Genomic DNA, 22,815 nt, shown 5'->3' with positions numbered 1-22,815 from the left:
AGTCTATGAATTCGTTTGCTAATAAATTATAGCATTTTGAAATAGGTGAAGTTGTCGTATACGAATTATGCATATCATTAAGGCGTGGTAGTCCTCAATTTGTGGGAAGTTCATACAGGTGGAGGGTGCAGGAATTTGTTCGGAGTTGAATTTAGAATTTTTATTATTATTTAGCCTAATTTAACCATTGTAGTGGATATTTTGTTAAATTATGGGTAAATTCAGTATATGTTAAATTCATGTATTTTTTGTTTCATAATTATTTTATGTAGAAGTTGATCCAGTATGAAAGAAATGGTCATCTATATTTTTGTGGTAAGTCTATTGGGTTTCTTATTTGTATGACATATAACTCTGTTATTGGTAAGATCCTTATTTTATGGACTTACACTGTAAGAAAGTTGGCTGAAGGTTCTTGAAACTTTGGGAACACAAAGTTATGATATTTCAGCGGTAGAAAATCAGTACAGACTTATCTTGTAGTATTTGCTTAGCCGTTAAAATCTTTGGAATGTGTTTCAGGTCAAGGTGCATAGTTCATAAGTTTTGTAGTAGATTTTTTGGGTTTCTTATTAAAACGTCTTCCGATACTAATATTGTCCATATCCTTATTTTCATCACACACATCTCTTTCTATTATCAATTATTTTTGTTTATTTTATTTTTTATTAATATCTTTTATAGAATAATAATTTATTATTTTTTAACACCGTTCCTAAATAATTTTACTCCTTAATTATATATATCCTAAACCATAATTGACATTAAATTTCAAAATAAATTGAGAATGTTACAGTGCACCAAATAAATTATGCCTAAATACTAAACCGTTTATTTTTGAATCTGAAACACCATTCTATATATTTTAATTCTTCATAAAGGGACATTATAAGTCACTGGACGAAAATTCTGAAATGCGAAGAAGGTCAAAAAATTATTGTTCATGGACCTGTATGTGGTTATGTGAGATTGAAAAAAGATACCAATTATATTTTGAGTCAAGTATTATTGCTTAGTTTGTAGTATTAAATAACTATTTTAGTAAAGTTCAAATGGTTAGTTAATTTATCACAACATTATTATTTTTCCATATCATTTTTAATTTATAACAATCAATAAAATTAAAGTAAATTCATCCCGTGCATCACACGGAGATAGTCAATGCTAGTTTGCTATATAAGTAAACATTAATTTGATATAACGAAGCTGCAGGTTGGCGAGTGCACCAAAAATGTCAACTTCGCGAGGTGACTTGGAACAAAAGTTCTCGATCGACTTGGATCCTCTCGTGGGGCTGCTCCGTCCTTCACCCTACTCATCATCTGGAGAACAATTAGGTGACGGCATCGAACAATCCTTACCAACGCCACATGATGAGGAATCAGGTGAATTATAATTAATTAGTACAAAAGCTCTTCTCATTTGAGTCTCGTTTGGATCAATAGCTGTCAAAAAAACATCGTAGCTTGACATATAATAGATATGAGGAAGCTAATGAAAGCACTATCTCTGATCATAATTATAAGAACTAATTGACTAATTTGAAGAGGTTAAGGAAAGAAGTTAAATTAGTTATTTGTTATAAATAGGTGGTATCTTTTCTAAAATATTCTTACTAATTAAATGTATTTGCCAGAACTATTATTGTTAGAAGAATCACATTGGGAAAAAATACATAAATATGAGAAACAAAGTGGATTGGGGTATTATATTTAGGGTCAAAATAAAAGTCAAACAAGATCTTATATTAAGAACCAGAGGTAGTAATGTCGTTTTATAAACCATGTGTGTCTAATTTGACCGTGTATTGAGTGGAGTTTGAGAAATGAGCTACATGATTTGCTTCGACAGCTCCATTTAATCATACAAATGCCTCGATGCTTGTGTGGATTACAGATGAGGAAAAAGGATGGAAGAGGGATTTGAAGCATGCTGTAAGTGGTAACAAGTGGAGTGAAGCGAAGGAAATTATAGATCAAAACCCTAATGCCTTGACTGCTGGAATTACTAAATCAAAGAGCACAGCGCTTCATGTGGCTGCCCAGCTTGGCCATGTGACCATAGTGGAGGAGTTGCTCAAATTACTGCCTCCAGAATGCATTGCAGCTCGTGATTCTAACGGTCGTACAGCCCTTGCCTTGGCTAGTTGGTTCAGCGGAATCACTCAAATTGCAAAATGCCTCGTAGACAAGAATAGTGACATACTTGGTATTCCAAGCGGTGGTAATCATCTTCCTGTCACAGTTGCCTTTAGAAATGGTCACCACGAAATGGGACGTTATCTTTATTCTGTCACTCCCTTGGAATACCTCAAAGGCCGCTGGGGTTCTCAGCTTCTTAGTTTTTGTTTCCGTGAACAATGTTTCGGTACGTAATGTTAGTTCTTTTTTTTTTTAAACTTTTTTTGCAAGTCACAGATATTGTCTTATTAAAGGTATTCTTGTTTGAGATATTGTCAAGCACTAAATGTAAATGTGAGCATTTCTCCTATTGAGAATTTGAATTTTGGTTCACCGTGAGAGACTAACTCTTTTTACTAAACTCAGCCCCTTATTAGTTATTAGTTATGTCTATTGTTTTTTATGCTGCTGTCTCAATTCATGGCGTGACTCTATAAATATATGCAGATATTGCGCTGAATTTGCTTCACCAATGCGAAGAATTGCTTTTAGTGCCTGCCGATGATCAAGGGCGGACGCCGGTTCATGACATCGCAACCTTGAACACTACTATTCTCAGCCCAAGCGAACTTGTGTTCTGGAAACGATGGGTTTATAACTGTCAGTATCAGTGTATTTAAGTATATATTTCAAATGCTTTCTTTTCCTTTTCACTGTCATGTGTAGATTCTTTTATGTTATATTATCTTCATTCTTTGTATTGTAGTCTGCTGCATTTAGTGAACGTACGCTATGGGCGCGCACATATACATAATTGCTAAAGGTTATTTCCTTAGTTTTTGCTTGTAATTTAGAAAATAGAATCAATGAGAAAGAAGACTACAATTGAATAGACTAAAGATCAACCTATAAATAATGAAAATAAGTGAATTAAGAAGACTTGATTCAAAATACATTTATTTTAGAGAAAACTATGGTAAAACTAAAACACTAAGTAATTTCTCACAATCTATTTTTTCACCAAGACCATGGCCTTGGTATAAGCTACCCAAACACTATTTTTTCCACAATTTATTGTTTCAAGAAAATCATGTTTTGTTATAAGCTAGGGAGAACAACTTCTAACAGTGTATTCCAATAATCTCTTTTTCCACAGAGAACGCGATTTTTCATACGTTGTTTTATTTTATTTTATTTATTTATTTATTATCAGCATTATTATTTATGCATTTTTTTAATGACGTGTTATTTCGTTGGTTCTTTGTCCATATAAGATATAAATATACCTTCAACTACGGCTATCAATCATGTTTATGTGGACATCCAACAAGGGGAAAGAAATCAAGGAGATAAAGCAAAACTTACTGAACCAGGTACATATGTAGAATAGGAATAATATTTTTAGGCATTAAAATGTGTAACTTTTACATTGCTTTTTTTTTTTCAAGTCATATTAATATCTATAGTTAAGTTGCATTAAGGCATATGACTATTTTGCATTCATGATTGATCAAAATCAAGGTAGAGGATTGTACTCAACAATATGTGGAACTCTTCCCCTTTTTGATTAACATTATGTTATCTCTTCAACACAATATTTCTATTTCAATTAATTTATTTAGAAGAGGGATAAAAGATTTGGTCTTAAGTAATAGGTCATTGTTCACCACAAAGGCTCATCAACTTCATGGATAATTTTGCAGGCATGGATGCTAACTGAAAGAATTGGGTACTTGTTACTATTAATTTTGAAAAACTAAACTAAACTAACTAAAAGATCCATGTGTGATGTGTATCAATGTAGGAGTTAAGAAAATACAAGAGCTGAAGCTACTGCATGCACAAGCAAATGAATTCCTTCGTCTAGTTTGTAAGAATGCAAGGAAAGCATGCCATGAGAGTTACATAGAAGAGCCTTTATGTCTTGCAGCTAGAGAAGGGAACGTTGAGTTTGTGTTCCAAGTATCAAAAGCAATCCCAGGGATTATCATCAGTCAAATGTCGCTTTCGTGTTTCATTGAAGCTCTAAATTATCGACAAGCTAGGGTTTTCAACCTTATCCATGGGTTTCGCTTCAACCGCGGCTTGTTAACAGCTAGTGTTGATGAATATAGAGATATCTTTCTGCATAAGGCAGCTATCAAGGCTCCTGATCATGTTCTTAATCGCATCTACGCGCCTACACTACAAATGCAAAGAGAATTACAATGGTTCAAGGTTAGATAAAGACATGTACTAATTTTTGAGTCATAATCCCTTATATAAATTTGAATCATCAATTATAATTGAGTATTGCAAAAAGCAATCAACTAAATAAAGTTTGTCCCCAAGTATTTGAGAATGTTCCCCTATGAATTACTTTCATTTTAGGCGCATTAAGTGTTCTAGAATCATTCAAGGGAATTACTAAGAAAGTAAAATCTCATTAGGCTTGGCATTAAACCAATGTTCCACTTTCTTTGGTGACTGCTTTCTTCCAATCTGGATAGAGTGGTAGTCTGGTTTTGATAAAAAATGTGAAATGCCATGCTTTTTGAAACAAATGCAGGAGGTGGAGAGTTTAACGCCCCCAAGCCTTTGGGGACATCGAAACAATCATGGTATGACACCTAGAGAATTATTCAGAGAAAATCACAAAGAATTAATGAAGCAAGGAGAGAAATGGATAAAGGCCACAGCATCTTCATGCTCAGTGGTTGGTACCCTGATTGTGACCATTATGTTTGCAGCAGCTTTTACTGTTCCAGGAGGAAATGACCAAAATATTGGATATCCATTATTAATCAAACAACCATTTTTCCGGGTTTTCATATTCTCAACCATATTATCACTTCTCTCTTCTTCGACTTCAGTTCTATTGTTTCTAGCAATCCTGACCTCTCAATACTCAGAAGAACAGTTCCTGAAATCCTTACCTACAAAGTTGATTTTGGGCCTCTCTTTTCTTTTCATCTCCATTGCAACCATGATGATAGCCTTTCTTTCCACCATTCATCTCATGTTGAAGCATACATACTCATGGGGCGTCCTTCCCATTATTATACTTGCAAGTGTTCCGATCTTCCTCTTTGTGCTGTCACAATTCCCTCTTCTTCTTCACACTTATATTTCTACCTATGGGAATATCTTTGACAGGAAAGTGGAGCCGTGGCCATGAGATGGATTTGTAATTGATATACCACTTTGTTTTTGTATTACTGGAACAATTACTCTTTGATGTTTCTTACATTGACATTATCTTTAATTAACTGGAAAACGAAGCTGTGGCTTTGCAATTTTTTTTTAAATTTGGATGATTATTACGTCAAACAATCCTGAAGTTTCATTGTTTCTTGCCAATGAGATTGAGTAATCACTCATCATGTTCATTGTTTGCCGAAAGTGCCTTCGTAATATAATCCAAGATGAATTATTTTTCAAGAGTTGCAGATTATGACTTTAAATTGATGCTCTTAGAATGGTTCAAAGCTTCATTTATTAAATATATGTTTGTATGATTTCTTTTTTAAATTACGGGTGACGATTATGGTCCCTCTAAGAGGGAAAGACCGTAATACTTAGGTGAGATCATGTGCTGCATATTGAGGTGCAAATCAACATCATATTATTGTTGCATAATGATAAATTACATAGTGACAATATCGATTATCGCATCTTTATTTGAAATTTATTTTTTTTATATCAAAAAGGTCACAATGATGGATGGTATCACATCTTGACCATAACGTTGACACAATCTGGATGTCTCGTTACCTCAAATGCTTCGCTTGTATTTCCAACTGGATCTCGAGGCTCAAAAGTTCATATATGAATTGGAATTTCCTGTAATAAGAAAATTAATCTATTAATTACTAATAGACAATATCTCTGAGCATATAACAAGTGCACAACAGATTCACAATTTAGAAAACACTTAAAGCAACAAGGGGAAGCAGTGCATTTTCTATTAAACAGATTTTCCATGGTGGGGAGAGCATTACGACAAACCCTCCAAAGAAAATATTTCACCTTTGATTGCACCTTAAGCTTCCAAATTAAATCCCACACACCCTTATCGTTTGAAAAAGAAGTAGTAGGCTCATCTGGATCCCTTTCCTCTTTAGATCTAAGAAACTTATAACCCATGTTCACTGAATAAATCTCATTAGCGCTTCTCAACCAATGAACTCTATCCTGAATCCCTGAGCTTAGGATTATACCACCTTACTAATAGCTCGTTTGAACTGTTCGGGAAGATCAATGTCTTCCAACTTCCAGCTCCCTTCACTGATAAAGTCAGCAACCCTTCCCAAGATATTCTTTCTATTTTAAAGGTACACAAATTATCTCTGGCTTTCCCTATAATTACATAGATATTTTTTTCTATTTTCAAGATACATAGAAACCCCTCTTGAAGATAAAGAAGACGTTTGTATAATTTCATCGGAGGTCATTAATTACAATTTTTATTTTTAAATAAGGTTTATATAGCTTTTAGAAATAAAAAATCATCAGAAAATTTCTACAAAATTGAAAAACAATTGCAATTTATTTACTCTATTTTCAACTCACTGCATAAACCACTACAAAAAAAATAGCTTATTACTGACAGAATTAGTGACAAAAAAATTTTTTGTCATAAATTTCTATTGCTAATTCCGTCACTAATTTTAATTATAAAATTTTTAGTGATGAAATTAGTAACAAAAAAATTTTGTCACTAATTTTCGTCTCTAATTCTGTCGGTAAATTGTTTGCCATTGAAACTCCTGTAATTTCAATCATTAAGCAGTGAAACTTAATTATAATATAATTAATACCCATTATATAGATTGATTTTGGTTTTTAATGTAAAAACAAATGGTATATACAAAGGATTTTAGGCAAATAAATTATATAGGATACATATAAAAGTAAGAGAATATTGTTTATCATAAACTATTCAAATCATTTAATTTTTTTTGTATAGAATAATTTATTAGATTTTATTATAGTAGCTATTTTTTGAATAACAAGATCTTTTTTACTAATTATGAATTGTTTTCATCAAATATATAAAAAAATATATAGATAACATAATATAATGTAATATAATACTTATATAATTAAATTATATATCTTATCAATGTTAATTAAAAAAATTAAATTTAAAAAACATATTGATGAAAAAATTATTTATGATTTAAAATTTAAAATTAGTGTCATTGTAAATTAATATTATATTTAAAATATTTTTTTTAAAAAATAAAACCTTAAAAAATAAATAGTAAAACAAATATTTAAAAATTATTTTGTCATGAAAATGGTTACGATTAAAATTATCAATTAGTTTTTTTAGTTTTTAATAATATAAATGTGTATATATAATTATTTGTGTAAAAAATATTATATATATTTAATTTTACATAATAAATCAATAGGTTCGTTACAACTCAACCGGTAAAGCTATATACGTGTATAGACAAAATCTTGGGTTCGAGCCATAGAAAAATCATGTTAAAAAAGAATTATACGGTGGCGACACGTGGTAGCACAAGATAATAGCGACATGTAGAGGTGGCCAACGGCCATCACTAGCGATGAGGTGGCGACTGGCAGAGGTATCACGTGGCATTTAAAATATTTTTTTCAAAAATCAAATTAGTGAATGTCGCTAATTTGTGACAAAAAATTTTTGTCACTAATTAGCGACAGATTAGCAATAAAAAATTTTTATCGGTAACTAGTTGCCAATCCAATTAGTGAGAGAAGAATTAGCGACGAAATTCTGTCACTAATGTGATTCCATCACTAATTTTATTGCTAATCAACATTTTTTTTTTGTGTTTCAGCCTAAAATGAAAGAGGATTTGTCCAAAATTTATATTAGATACTAACCTTTGCGTCAGGAACAACTTGGATATCACTTATATCAAAATTAATTAACTAATTAATTAATAAGTCAATTTCACTAATTATTTACTCATTTTCATTTTCATTTGGCCAATTATACTCAATATGTTATCTTCTTAAAAGGAAAATTTCCAAAGAAATTTGACGTATATTACTAAAGTTAGCCAGTAAATAATTTTTCTTCAAAAACAATGATTTCTTTTGCAATATGAACTTCTTTTTCAAAAATCATTTCATTGTTTTAAATAAGACAAAATTATGCCATTTGCTAGTCCTATAATTTTCATTTACTCGGAGAAATTGGAGAATGAAATGTACCACTCTAGTAGATTCCATGGCTTCATTGGGCAACCGGGGAACTCTGGGGCACTCAATCGAACAATCCGCTCCCGTTTCACCACTTGCTTCTTTGACTTGTTGTGAAAGAGGTTCATCTGATAACTTGTCAGGATTTATGAAGCCTGTCCGTCCGCAAGCTCTTCCTTTTTCTCTCTTCTTCTCATTTTTGTCAATCCCAATTATCATTGTTGCCTCCATCAACTTTGCTGCACTTACAGCCTGCATCGTAACTGGTCATACTAAGTATTTTGTTCCTTCTGATCCTATTTATAAACTTTAAATTTGAGAAGGAGTGTGATTCATTTTATAGGTTTCAATTTGGATTTGTGTTAATATTTAACACATGTTTTTCAATATTATTCTTAATTATTTCTCTCTTGTCACATTTTTCCTATAAATTCTCTTTAATCCTTTTTCTCATTTGTTATAAGGACATATTTAAAAACAAAAGTATATTTTTAACCTATTTATTGTTTTAAACTAATTTTAACTAATTGTTCATTATTTGTGAGTTAATTATCTGAAGCTTATAATAAGAATTAGAGGGAGTATCAACTTAGCACCACTTGCATATATAGACATAAACGTCAAATTTTCATCCTATCTGAAGAAATAGGGCTTCAAATCCCATATTGAAGAGTACTATATGTCCAAGCTAAGTGAGGATAAGCGTGAGTGTACTAGAATTAATTGGTTATACTCCTTCTGGTTCTTATTATAAGGCACTCTTTAGAACAAATGAATATCACCAAATGGTGTATGAATCACCTTTGTCCAAACTTTTCCCTATTCAAAGTTTGGTGTGATATATTTTCCTTTTTTCACTTTTCAAGATGTAATTCATAGTTCTAAACATGGATAAATTTCGAATTGCCTTTTCATTTTATAACAAATTTAATGACTCAACCAGCTCTTCTATTGGTTATGATGAAGTGGTTGAAGGTACCTGATGTGGTAAGTGCTTTTATATATGTGAGAAAATTACATTGATTAAGTTACCCAACAAAAGAAGTACTCACCGTCTAATACCTCATATACCAAATAAATTTGTGCTCAATATCAGGGAACCTACGAAACATCAAAAGATCTCAGAGAGAGAGAGATGCATACCCCTAACCCAACAGGGCCAAGACCGAAAACAGCAACACTAGATCCTTCTTCAACCATGGCTTCTTTCCAGGCAGCTCCAAAACCAGTAGAGAAGCCACAAGAGATGAAGCTGCCATGAGCTGCATCAATGGCTGATGATTCAACTTTAAGAACATAGTCAGAATCAATGACCATATATATACTCACTCAACTTTAGAGGGTATCTCATGCATAAGTTGGTTTTCCCTTTTATGCATACTTATAAGGAATTAACGGGAAAAGAATATCTTCTACATATAATATTAAACCGATAAACGAAACATAATTATAGCTTAAACTCAAGAAAGGACTGTGGTCTATGGAGCTCACCCAATTCCTTCATGGCCAAGTACTTGAGGATAATTAGCCTGCACACCAACAAATGCAGAAAACATTACAAAATTATGCAAACGCTTTAAAATCAATGCAAAATTTTCATAAAACATATTAAATTACGAAAAGCTCTATCAAATTTTTAAAATTGCACAAAAATGCTCTCCAGTTTTAAAATCAAACCGGACCTTTTCCCTTGAGTTTTTTTCTACAGTTATGTGGGCCCCTTTCTGTTTCTAAAATTTCAACGCCGAAAATTTTCCTGAATTACTTATCCTACTGCTCTTTTATTTTTAAAATATGCACAAAATATTCATGAAAAGAGTCGAGATAGGGCTTTTTTTATTAAAAAAATTCTCCAATAAAAAGATATCTGTGCCTAGTAAAAAAAAAATCCATATAATTTATCCATCATATAATTATATGATGGGCCGCTCGATATGTTGATCCTTAGAAAGCATGCAGAAAAATGATTGTGGTGGATATTCTATTGGAAGCTTGTGCGGGCTTGGGCCTTTACCTTTTTTTTTTGATTTAAATATAAGTATCCTTCTATTAAAGACAACTATATTCAATAAGAGTATTTAACTGTGTCCCGTCCCTGTCCCAATCATTTTGGAACTAGACAATCTCGTCCCGAAAGTTTTTGGGACAGGACGAAAGCAGGACATGACAAAATTGTTTCGGGATGGAACGAGACGTAGGACGGGGTGTCCTATCCCAATATATTATCTTTATTTTTAGTTGTTATAAATTTATTTTATTTATTATTGTAATAGTATTTTGGTAACGATATTTATCAATTATTATTTTTTACTTGTTTATAAACTGTTTTGTATGGGTTATATGATATTCTTTGAACATTCTAAGTTTTTTTATTTTTTATCTATCAAGATTACAAAAAAAAAGTTTTTTGTTTGCTATTGTTTCCTCATTTTAATCTATTTCCTTTCTTATAGTTAGTTTCAAATTAAAAAAAAGAACAAGAGAGAGAGAGAGAGAGAGAGATGGGACATCCCTATCCTATCCTAGTTATGTCTCGTCCCAGTTGAGAGGAGACGGGACTAGATATGAGACAGAAAAGCTGTCTTGTCCTAATTATTGAGAACCGTCTCGTCTCGTGAACACCCCTAATATTCAAGACACAATCAGACATGAAATGTGGACATTCCTTCTAGTTGGGATTCGAATCTTGATTAGTCATATTGTGAGGAAACCATTCTACTATTAAAATATCGATCATAATGCTATCAGACTGTATATGTGGGATATATTCGGTAATTTGGAGATTCAGTAATTCCCCAAATACGGCTCCCCCTTTAAAAAGTGCTCTCTCTTTGGGGGAGAGCTCTCTCCCTCACTTTAGTGCATTTATTGTGTGAAATAAAGACGGTTCAATAATGCGATTTTGCTTGGGCGGGTAGTCTGATCATTTTGGGAGACCCATAGGTATGCCTAAAACCCTTCAGAACGGTTTAGTACCAACCATTGAAAACAAAAAATAGGAACTGGATTTGAGATTGAACAAAATTATTAAAAAAGTATTCAGTATGAGTAATTACTTATTACATTCTCCAATCTCACATACACGGCTTTACCTAGTCTCATGTAACAAAAAATCTCTCATGCTAAACACTCTTTTAATATGTCTTCTCAATCCCTATCCTTCATTTTTAATGCTTCATACCAAACAATAGCTACATGTACAAAAATAAATTATCATATTATATTATACTGCCTTCAATCCTTAATATAAGAGCTAGTTTAACTTTTAATTTGATTCTAAATATAAGATTTCATTTACTTTGTCTTTCGTATTTATTTATATTTTCTAAAGTAGTAGTAGTTACACGTATCAAATGTTCTATCAAATGGTAGTTTTAGCTAATTCACATAATTAGCAAAAGTATTTTAAAAAAGACAACACCTATTTATTACAAATAACTAACTAAACTAATTTTTTTAATATCTTGAAATTAGTTAACTAAGTTTTATAGTAAAAACCAAAAAATTATTCCGAGAGTCTACAAGAAGATGAAAAAATACGGGATTGTATCAAGAATTATGTACAAAAAAATATGAGAATATCTTCTGGTGTCAAGGGAATTGCACGGATAAAGATTCAAAAAAGAATCAATCTAATTTAGGGGCCTTAGCCGGTGACCCGGGCTGTTTCCCTCTCGACGATGAAGCTTATCCCCCATCGTCTCACTGGCCGACCTTGACCCCTGTTATTTACTCATCAAAAAAAAAAAAAAACTGGAGGTAGTAATATATATGAAGAAGAAAATTTATAAAAACGATATTCCTTTATCATCAATTTAAAAAAAAAACAAAACAAAACAACTTAGCTGTCAAAAAGAGTTGTCTCATTGACGCTGGAACAAGCTTCAAGGCAGACTTTACCTACAAGATCAAGAACTTGAATCTTGAAGCGAACACAGTCGAGTTGGGCAATCTAGCTGGCAGGTGTTTATTTGGATTGGTAGTATAACTTTTCAAAAGCATCCTTTTAACTGTGACTTACAAAATATGAAAAAAAACACGTAAAAAAAAAATTTATCTCGACTTATATAAATATACGTACAAGTTTTATATTAAGCAGTTTGAACAAACATTAATGCTTAGCCAAATCTCAAAAAAGTTTTTGAAAACACTCAAAAGTGCTTTAAAAAAGTATTTTTTTTATAAATAGAAATAAATTTCTTTACATATTTACTTCATATATTCTAAAATCACTTTAAAATTATGATTTGATTTCTACCTAAACACCCCGAATTCTCCTATTCCGGTCCACCCTAACAGCATTTCTACACGGGCAATGTGGGACTTCCCCAGTGGCAATGGCCACAAGACATTATTGTAAGTTTGGAGTCTGCGTACCACACAATAACACTTTTTCTTTCATAATTTTTTAATTGGAGAAGACCGAGAAGTATAAATGCTTTTCCTCAATTAAATTTTTTAAACGGGTCTGTGTCCCTAATTTTTTTCCTCTATTTAAACTTATACTTCTGGTTTTTAATATAAGAACTAATTTAACTTTTAATTTAATCATAAATATAAGACTCCAATCTACTTTGTCTTTCATATTTATCTATTTTTTCTAAAATCGTAGTAGTTACATATGTTAAGTGTTCTATCAAATAGTAGTTTTAGTTAATGTACATGATTGGCAAGGGTATTCTAGGAAGAACAACACTTATTTATTATAAATAACTAATTTAATTAATTTTTTTAGTCTTTCTAAATTAGTCAATTAGATCTCTTATTAAGAATCAGAAGTAATATTAAATTGTATATGGAAGTGATAAATGCAAGTTTTATCATAAGATAAACATATGGGTCATTAATAAACACGTGGCACTCGTCTGTTTATGAATCTGCTAAATTAGGGTGAAATCTTATTTACTCATTTATATCATATTTTAAACTATTTTATAACGGACGCGTCATTATTTAGTGTCGTTCAATAACCACTATTACTACATAATTTTTTTATAAAATAAGTGGAATTTTCCCTACTTTTACCCTAAGGTCATACATTCATACTACTAATTTAATTTTTGGTTATCGTCTATCAGCCATTTTATTGAGGGCCAAATGCCACTTTTGTCAATCTTTTTTCTCACTCTTCTCTCTTTTTAAACATTCAATTTACATTTTGTAGTGAATCAGCTAAACGCACAAAACTTGGCTTTTTTCCTTGGCACCACTTGCATTAGTCATTGTAGAAAAAATATATGCAACATTTATTATATTTTTGTTATCAATATATAAGAATTAAATTTATTAATTATCGCATACAAAGGAAGAAAAGTTACATTCATGAATTATAGTTACAGGCACTCAAATTTAAGTCTTTTTAGCCAATTAAGTTTTTAATCAGAGATTTTTAACCAAATTTTCCTTTTTCTTTTTTCACTCACCGATGGTGATAGACTAAACTGAAAGGACTAAATACTCCTTTAACAAAGTTGTGGGATCGGATTTTGTAAATGAAACAAAAATCATATCATGACGGCTATCCCCATTTGGGTCCAATTAGGAACGAGTTCACGAAAGGCAACTGGGGGGGCCCAAAGGAACAATTACTTGAAAAACAAACGGAACAAAACAAAAAAGAGCCCCTCACATTTGAGAAAACATACAATTCAGCTACCTTACATCAATACATGCTCACAAGTGAGCGTATATAATACATTCGGAGCATACAATCATTCTCTTGAGAGCAGCTCTCCTAATATGATTTTTTCAGTGCTTGTTTGGAATCAAAATTGAGATATCCAAAAGTACCTATTCACATAATTCAAAATAAAACTCATCTCACATACTTACATTGTATTCCGTAAATTATAACTGAAAAGCTGTTTTTCAAGGATTTTACCGTCATTCCGAAAAAAACCCTCAATGTATAAAAATTCGAACACATAACTTTATTTAAGTAATATCAAATCCCTTCCACTTGAGACAACTACTAATAGTTTGTGTGAAATATGAATGCATTGGATCTGATTTACATAACAAGGAGTTTCCTGATCAATACTGCTCTTTGGAGATCTGATGTGAAAGAGGGGCTTTAGGTAATCTTGGTAGATATGGTCATAGAGTTGAACCAAAGAGAAACACTCAGACCACCAGATGATACCATAACATATAGCTACAGAGCAAGCCAATTTAATTGGATCCTATATTTTGATATGGACTTGGGGGAAAAGATGCCTGAATTTTGCCAGTGACCTGTCCTAGACAAGTGCACAAAGATGTCAAGAAAACGGGAATCTTAAGTTTACAGGAAAATAAACAAAGAAGAAGAAGAATTTTAGCACTGCAGCGTGCTAGAATTAATTTACCTGTTGTGGATGAATTATTTGATAAATTGCAGAAACCAACTTCGCAAAATCATGATAATCTAAGAGCCAAAGTACACGAGTTTTCTTGTTGGTGATGTCACTTGGTGGCACCATTCTGTGCCACAGATTAGTTTAATAAATCGGTAGTCCATTGGAAAGCATAGAACTCGACTAAGTGATGAGAAAAATAGGGAACTTACAAACATAAATTAAGTTAATAATATCATAAGGATCATATGGTTAATTCAGTGGATGTGTGCAGAGATACAAGTATAATCGCTGAAAAGGAAACAATCAGTATCAGTATCATCCAGTTAGAGATGGCACAAAGTCGTGATTTTGCACATGATGAAAAATTTAGTCCGTTTGGTCTTCAACAATTCGCTCTAAGAACAGATACTGAAGAGCTATGGAGTACTTGGCAACTTTTGTCCCATCAGGGTTCTGAGTTCCTGAAGAACTCCTATCCTTTAGAGTGAATGATCCGGCTTCATCTCCTTCTGAAAGATCCAGTAATATGACAATTATTATTAATATGCCACTAAAGAAGGTACAAATGACATGAAACTGAGAGCTATATAAAGGTCATGAAAGGATACTTCCTTCTGCCAGGGCAGGATGGTCTGTAATTTAAATATTCAAATGCAATCTAATAGCAGGAAATGGACTCAAATACAGAGAGCGGAAGAAATAGTCAAGTACAAAGACTATACCTGTATATAGTAATTTTATATTCAACTAACCTTTGACTGTAAAAATGGAGGGTATCCATTTCTTATAGATGAAATGCAACCTGGGGGAGTCTCCATGGTATGTATCTGATAATAGAAGTTTGCAAGATCCTTTTTGACTGTGAAAGTTAGAAAAGAATTTTATCAATATACCAGTCTCGCAAATCGAGCATCGCACTTAGGTTCCATGCTACTACAAACTCTTGCAAAAGTAATGCCCACTTACTTTGCATAAGTAATTGCATTGTGACATAAAGCTAGACTCCTGACCATCGCCAAATCTCTTCCACGAGGATTACAATGTCGTTCTTGGCAGATCCTTTTGGGAATTCAGAATTTTAGACAAATGTCGCTAAAGAGTTACTAGAATTTCACATAGGGCTTAAAAAGTGTTGTAACTAAGCCAATTTCTATGACTTTAACGGCTGAATTACCTATTATCAAAGAAATCTGCAAAATCATCAATTATAACAGCAGCAGGCAATACATCATACAGATGGAAGGCAGCAAAGTACTTGTTGATGTCCTCGTCACCATTCACATACCTTAACCATGGGGGAAAAAAGAAGGGAAAAGATTGTCAAATTCAAAGCAGAAGTAAGCAATCAAAAGTGCAAATATAGCAGAAATGAGTGAAGTGTTGATGATCATACTTCATTTGTATACTGTTGAAGACATCAGAAGACCCATCAATGCCCTGAAATTCAAAAAATTGAAGTCGGTTTCAAAAGAAGGGAAACTACATGATACCCTTCCGAACTATGGGCAATATAAACTTCAAAATGTAATAAACCCCTCGGTGAATTCATGACCTAAACAAAATCATACATACTGGTTAAAATTAATGGCAATGACCCATGTGATTTTGAATACTAAAACTCCCTAACCTCTGAATTTTAAAAAGAAAAAGAATCTAACGCCATGATTTTGACTGTAATTATTACACTCAGCCCAACATTTCTTTTTCTGAACAGATTACCTCTAATTTCAACAATTAAGGGATGTCTAATGCTTTCATTTTTCAAGCCAAGTATTTTATCAAATTCTAAAGCAAACGAGCCACCGTTGTGATTAGGCACAAGTCCATTCCGAAGAGAGAGATTTGCGTACCTGAGAAAGAAAAGGGGGTTTAGAATCCAACTTGTGGCGGTTGCAGATGAAGAAGACATTGGAAGTGGTAGAGTTGGTGAGTGATATAGCCACATTGAATGCAAACTGAAAAAGAAGAGAGGTTTTGCCGCAGGAAGGAGGACCTGAGAGAAGAAGCAGATTTGGCAGCTTTTCAATTTCTTCAGGTGCTAGCGCGCGTCCCCTCCAGAAAAACGCCTCGACCACCATCACTATCGGAAACACTTTTGTTGCTTGACGATCACTGTGCTGAATGCACTCCGCGTCCCATGGAAAACTCTCGTTTAAAAAAGTGATCTTAAACTAGCAAGTAAATATATAAAAAAAAAAATTATCTGAATTTATTTTTTTATTATTCCAAGCACCCACTCTTGCCAAATTTGAAAATTATATGCTGATAGGGCACTGAAATACTGAATCAGTTGGTCCATGTCTAGCATGTATAGTCGGGAATATGGGCCAACCCGCGACTTGCGGGTCAGTCTGTCATTTTTTTTTAATTCTTAATTTTTAAACCTTGCTTTTATTTAATTTTTTTAAAATTAATAAATGATGATCCAAATTTTCAAAAAAAATCATAAATATAAGTTATGTTTATCCAAAATAATCAATATAAATATAAAACAATAAATTACAAATATTTTACATGATTAACATTCAACATTAACTCATCAAGTGATAAATTTTATAATTTTTTCATACAAATACCATATTTGACACAAAAAATTATCTCTTAATAAATTAGAAGTGCATTTATCTAATTTTTTTTATAGTTCATTTACCATGTTTTTCTAAAACACTTTTTTCTATGATAAATATTATCTTATATTTGATTGTAGTTATTAAATTTTTGCTATAAATATACTTTGTTTATTTTTTAAAAATATTTTAGATAGGTATTATGTAACATGAAAATTGAAATATAAATGAGGAAAGAAATTTTTCAAATATAATAACATTATTTATGTGGAGAAAAAAAATGACAAGCTAGGTCAACCAACTTGCGAGCTAAACCGCCATAACTTGCGGGTTGTGTTCTAGCCCACACTTTGGTCGTTTAGCAAAATACCAACCCTAACCTTTATGGTGGGTTCGCGGGCCAACCCACTAGCCTCAATCCATATTTCTGCCTCTAGCATGTAGAAAATGTTTTGTTTTTTCATGGATAAGTATTCTGACATTGAGAGCATCCTATTTGAAGTATTTTTAGATACTAAATATAAGTATTTCTTTTAACATGAATTTAAATTCTAGTTCGTCATGTTAGGAGTAATTAACTCTTTTTTTTTTGGGCTGCTAGACTCAACCTCAAGAATAATCACTTTTGAGGACAGAATATTCACGGGGAAGCTGGTGTGGGCCTGGGCTTTTAAGCCCATGCAGCAGCTGGGGTAGGCTGGGCCTTTGAGCGATGATAGGACATTGGAAATGCAATAATGTCAGATGGATGTTAGGTGTTATGATTTCCAAATTCCATCATAAAAGCCATATAACCCTCTTCCACTATGGTTTAGGTGGAAGCTAAATTTGAAGACTCATCAACAGCAAAGAACCATCCTGCACTCATATCAGCACAAAATTATGTTTTACTAATTACGTTTAGGAACAAACACGAGGTAGATGGACTTTTTTTGTTGCTGTCAAGTTAAGTATTTGGACCTCTGAGGTTGATTACATATAATCCACCCTTGTAGATTATGGCCCAAGCTTAATTGGATAAGTGGGGGAGATGGTCTTCTTGTCCCTTATATTTGGAAAAACAAATACTACCTCTTCTCCCTAATATAAAAGTTAGTTTAACTTTTATTTTGATTTTAAATATAAGATCTCAATTTACTTTGCTTATCATATTTATCCATTTTTTCTCAAGTAGTCATTGCAGTAATGCTAGTTCTAGCTAATATACTTGATTAACAAGGGTATTTTTAAAAAAGACAACACATATTTATTACAAATAATTAACTTAACTAATTTTCTTAATTTACTCAAATTAACCAACTACATCTTATATTAAGGACTGAAAGTAATATTAAAATATTAATCAAGGACACTGAACTAAGCTTCAAGATAGACTTCACCCCCAAAATCAAGGACTTCTTTTGTTTTTTTGGCCGAAGCAAAATCAAGGACTTGAATCTCGAAGAAAACAACTTCGAGTTTGAGCCTCGTGAACACTTTATGCAGTATAATAACAGCAACAACAACAACAAAATTTTTAAAAAATCTTTAAATTTTAAAATTTTAAATCAGTCTTGTTATTACTGCACTTTAATAACAATTAACAACATTCGAAAAGCAGAATATAATCATTTTTTTATTTAAGATTTTGAAATTTTAGAAGTATTTTTTTAAAATTTTTATGATAATAATAATAACAACGCGTGCTGCTTCAACAAGAAAAAATCGGCAAACCAATGCTTAGCCGAACCTCGTGTGAAATCCAAAATACTCTTCGACGCCGGATGCCCTACCACGACATCTTTTCTAAAATGGGCAATGCGGGACTTCCACTTTCCACATAGTGCGATCCTATTCCTCTCTCCCATCCCATCACGGCATCACCTGCCTTTATCAATTCAGATTTTTTTTTTTTTTGGTTTGGGGGGATGGTGCGGTCCCTCCCCAAGTGGCAATGGCCACAAGGCATATATTGTAAGTTAGGAATATGCGTACACAATAACATTACAAAAGGTTGTAGAAAAATGGTGGAAAAGAGAGACGACGATGAAATTGATAAAGAATTATATTATTTTCTTGAAAAGATAGATTTCAAAGAAAATGATATAAACTAGAATGGTATTGGATCCATCAATGAGAACAATACTCATCGTATCACGGAATGAGAGAAATTAAAAAGGAAGATGTCTGTTTTAATGGTTTATAACTTCCATTTGTAACTTTTGTATGCTTCTTTAGTCATCGAAATAGATGATTTAATGAGTTCTCCACGCTTCATGCATGTTGTCTTTAGTAGTTTTAGTATTCTCCATTCTACCTTATATTCTTGTTTTCGACGTCAAGATGATTTGATATTGATGATTAGTAATTCTTTTTATTTTAAATACAAGAATTGATGGGAAGTTAGTTTTCATTCTAAATATAATACTCCTCCATTCCTTAATATAAGGCTTATTTAACTAATTTGATTAGATTGAGAAAGTTAGGTAAGTTAGTTAATTATAAGCAATGTGACACATTTTTTTCAAAATACCATAATCATCTTTCTTAATATCCAATTTTAATTTCCTCTTCTACTTAATTATGGTTGAGGGAGTATCCATAGGGGTAATTTAGTAAAAATTGATAAATATGATAAATTGGTTTTATATTTAGAACCAAAACCAATTCAACAATTGGATTATATATCAAGGACCGGAGGAGTATCTTAAATTATTTTGTCTTTTAAATTTATAATTTTTTTTCCAAAATTCCAATGTTATTTGTGTATATTAAATGTGGTTTTTAATCAATGGGATGTTTGATATTTAATTTTTTGAATAGAAATTGTATTGTACTCATTCAAATGATCAAATGATTCAAAAAAGAAATAAAAAATAACAGCAAGGTTAAATTACCTTTCCTCGTCACGTGTCTGCCTCTTCATGGTGGTTCATTAAAGATAAAGATGTCTTATGGGCTAATTTGGCTAAATGATCTCTCATGGGATCTCTTATCTATGAACATAAGCGAAGAAAGCCTCCTAATTCCTATGAATAAGAAGTCTAATCTCATTAATAATCAATAATTTTTTATGTCTAATATAAAAGTTAGATAATTAATCCAAGATTAAAAAAATAAAAATTTTGTACTTATAAAAAGTGTTTTTTAATGTTTTGTGTGTATAAAAAAAATACTTCTCATAATAACTATTCAAATGTTTTTATTTTATCATAATCAATTTTTTATAAAATCTATTCTAAAAATAGTTTTTTTCAAGAAATTATCTTCTAAATCATGCCTTACAAGTTAGAATGACATTGTGCCAGAAGAAAACTCAGCTTGTTACGGAATATATATATTTTTTCGCCCCCAAAGAAATTATTTATCATCATCAAATGATTATTTGTGCTTTGGAGGAATGCGCTGGGGATGAGATGACCACACTCAAAATAAAAGCAAAGACAGGGGAGGAGGAAAGGTTAGGCTTATTGAGATTGATGAAAGTGGCTGTGCTAAAGTGGGACCCACTGAGGATGGGAGGCAATTTTGGAGTGAGTGACAAACACGAGCACGCGCGTGCATTGTTGGCAGAAAAGAAAGGGTGCGTGAGGAAAGGTACAAAGTACGGAGGCCCACGATGCCAAAACGTGTCAGAATCCTGTGCCTCTCCTCAAGGGAGCGGTACGGATTCCATTCCATTGTGGGCTGGGGGCGATAAGGGAAAGCAACTTTGTACTATTAGGTGTAAGGCGTTGTACGATTTGCGGTGGGTGGTGGGGACTGTGTGTTGTGTGCCATCAATGAATGCCAACTATAAACCAAATATATGTATGATAAGTGGAGTTGCCTGCTGTAGGGAAAAGCAGTCTCTGGTTATTCTGTTTTTCTGTGTGTGTGAGAGAGATAAAGATGCGTTTTATCATTACTGAGACATGCGACAATGGAGCTTCACATGTTCTGCAATTCTGCTTTTATAGTTCCGTATCCGAATGTACTACTCCCGCATTAGTATTAAATATACAAATTAGTTTAAATTTGTACTCTTTCAATTCTTAATATAAAACTTTTTAAACTAATTTAATTAGATTAAAAAAATTAAATAAGTTAATTAATTATAAAAAATATAAAATATTTTTCTCAAATACTATAATTATTTTTCTTAATATCCTTCTTCCTTCATTTATTTGATTATGGCTAAAGGAGTTTCCATATGAGTAATTTAGAAAACATTGATAAATATAAAAAATAAATCTTATATTTAGAAAAAAAATTAATTTAACAATTAGGTAATATATTAAGAATTAAAAAAGTATATTTTTGTAAGCATAGATATCCTTGTATTGGACATGTTTGAGTTACTATTGAAGTTATTGTTTAATACTAAATGTAAAAAATTTTTTAAATTAATTAATCATATTATAAGTATTAGTTTTTTTTATTAGACTCAATCCTTATTATTTATTTAAAACCAACTATTTATATTTAAGCCCAGACTAACCTACCATTTATACTAAATTTTTAACTATTTTAATACAAAAAATTTATTTTCAAAGGAATTTTTTAATCAGTGATGCAGCATTCAAGAATCATGATATGATTAATCAATTATTAGATTAATTTCTAGTTATACCTAACTTTGTAATTTTAAGAAAAGATTATAATTTATTTTTTTAATAAAATAATCTCACAACTACAGTCAAATTCAACTATTATTATCTCAAATCGATGTTAATTATACACATAACTTTGCTCCAAACCTAGCTGTTGATTAAAGTTTTTCTAATTTGTAGTTAATTAAAGTAGAAGTCCTCAATTTGCCTTATTAATATGGATGAGTTTACCTTAATCCTTGTGAATCAAATAATTATGTTGGATTTTATATAAAAAAAGATTAAATTAGGAGTGTTATTCCAAGTTGGTGAACTCAATAATACCCAAGTTAATGTTATAATAATAACACATGCAGTATGATTATATCAGCTATTTAATTTCTCACATATCATGATGAATTCATAATCATATAAAAATGAATTATCAACATATAACTACATCAAATAAAATCTGAATCCTTCAAAATCCCAATTTTCTAACGTCACAGATCCATATTCTAGTTTTTTAGTAGTAGTAAAAATAATAAGGCAGTATGGTTTAATTAATTTTATAAAGTATGTTTTTAATCGTCACGCGCGTGGTTACAATTTTAAATTGCTAACAAAAAAACAAAATCAAATGCTACTATTTTAAAATTATTTTTCCTTTTAAAAGCTATACTTAATATATTAATCTTTGAAAACCAAAAAAGAGTACTAGATTTATAGCATAAAAAGACATATTGGCACAATAAAAAAACATAAAAAATATACTTAGTTATGATATTTACTATAAAATCATGTTGACTTATTTGAAAAGATTAAAAAAGTTAAATAATTTCATTAAAGTATTATATTTATTTTTATTTTTCAAACTAATTTATTTGACTTATAAACTAATATACTACTATAATCTAATAATACATGTGAGTATTTCAAAAAGTTCATGTAACATATATTATAATTAAGTGATTATTTAACTTTTATAGTTTTTTTGAATTAATGAACTAAGTCTTATACTACCTCCGATCCTTAATATAAGATCTTGTTTGACTTTTATTTT

The 22,815-nt window shown here is 31.5% G+C and overlaps 3 protein-coding genes and 1 long non-coding RNA gene across 7 annotated transcripts; 1 reads left to right on the top strand and 3 right to left on the bottom strand.

Moving 5' to 3' along the window:
• The first annotated feature begins 16 nt into the window (after nucleotides 1-16).
• On the top strand, nucleotides 17-5,447 carry LOC114721749 (uncharacterized). 4 transcript variants are annotated; one of them, XR_003738113.1, is made up of 5 exons: nucleotides 17-118; nucleotides 273-315; nucleotides 1,213-1,385; nucleotides 1,897-2,376; nucleotides 4,501-5,447. XR_003738113.1 is itself a non-coding variant. In XM_028907599.1 (4 exons), the coding sequence occupies exons 2-4, from the start codon at nucleotides 1,232-1,234 to the stop codon at nucleotides 4,731-4,733; spliced, it is 690 nt and encodes a 229-aa protein (XP_028763432.1). In that variant the 5' UTR covers nucleotides 17-315; nucleotides 1,213-1,231; the 3' UTR covers nucleotides 4,734-5,447. The 4 variants fall into 4 exon arrangements, 3 of the variants coding, with proteins under 3 accessions (XP_028763432.1, XP_028763446.1, XP_028763440.1); XM_028907599.1 differs by having other exon boundaries at nucleotides 17-315; nucleotides 1,897-2,367; nucleotides 4,669-5,447; XM_028907613.1 differs by having other exon boundaries at nucleotides 17-315.
• A 1,385-nt stretch (nucleotides 5,448-6,832) lies between these two features.
• Nucleotides 6,833-9,614, bottom strand: LOC114721631 (alcohol dehydrogenase-like 1). The gene is made up of 3 exons (XM_028907491.1): nucleotides 9,441-9,614; nucleotides 8,310-8,549; nucleotides 6,833-6,868 (listed from the first exon to the last, which is right to left on the bottom strand). The coding sequence occupies exons 1-3, from the start codon at nucleotides 9,612-9,614 to the stop codon at nucleotides 6,833-6,835; spliced, it is 450 nt and encodes a 149-aa protein (XP_028763324.1).
• Nucleotides 9,615-14,122: 4,508 nt separating this feature from the next.
• LOC114721435 (uncharacterized) lies at nucleotides 14,123-14,776 on the bottom strand. The gene is made up of 2 exons (XR_003738083.1): nucleotides 14,645-14,776; nucleotides 14,123-14,531 (listed from the first exon to the last, which is right to left on the bottom strand). It is a non-coding gene; the product is annotated as an uncharacterized LOC114721435 (long non-coding RNA).
• Nucleotides 14,777-14,879: 103 nt separating this feature from the next.
• LOC114721620 (uncharacterized) lies at nucleotides 14,880-16,765 on the bottom strand. The gene is made up of 6 exons (XM_028907484.1): nucleotides 16,486-16,765; nucleotides 16,029-16,072; nucleotides 15,810-15,920; nucleotides 15,602-15,694; nucleotides 15,388-15,494; nucleotides 14,880-15,144 (listed from the first exon to the last, which is right to left on the bottom strand). Exons 1-6 carry the CDS (start codon nucleotides 16,711-16,713, stop codon nucleotides 15,002-15,004), a joined length of 726 nt encoding a protein of 241 aa, XP_028763317.1. The 5' UTR covers nucleotides 16,714-16,765; the 3' UTR covers nucleotides 14,880-15,001.
• Between the last annotated feature and the right edge of the window lie 6,050 nt (nucleotides 16,766-22,815).

This window comes from Neltuma alba, unplaced genomic scaffold, assembly GCF_004799145.2.
Source record: "Neltuma alba isolate B1F8T4 unplaced genomic scaffold, ASM479914v2 tig00002292_pilon, whole genome shotgun sequence".
Classification (NCBI taxonomy): Eukaryota; Viridiplantae; Streptophyta; class Magnoliopsida; order Fabales; family Fabaceae; genus Neltuma; species Neltuma alba.
This window is presented reverse-complemented; position numbering and strand designations above follow the sequence as displayed.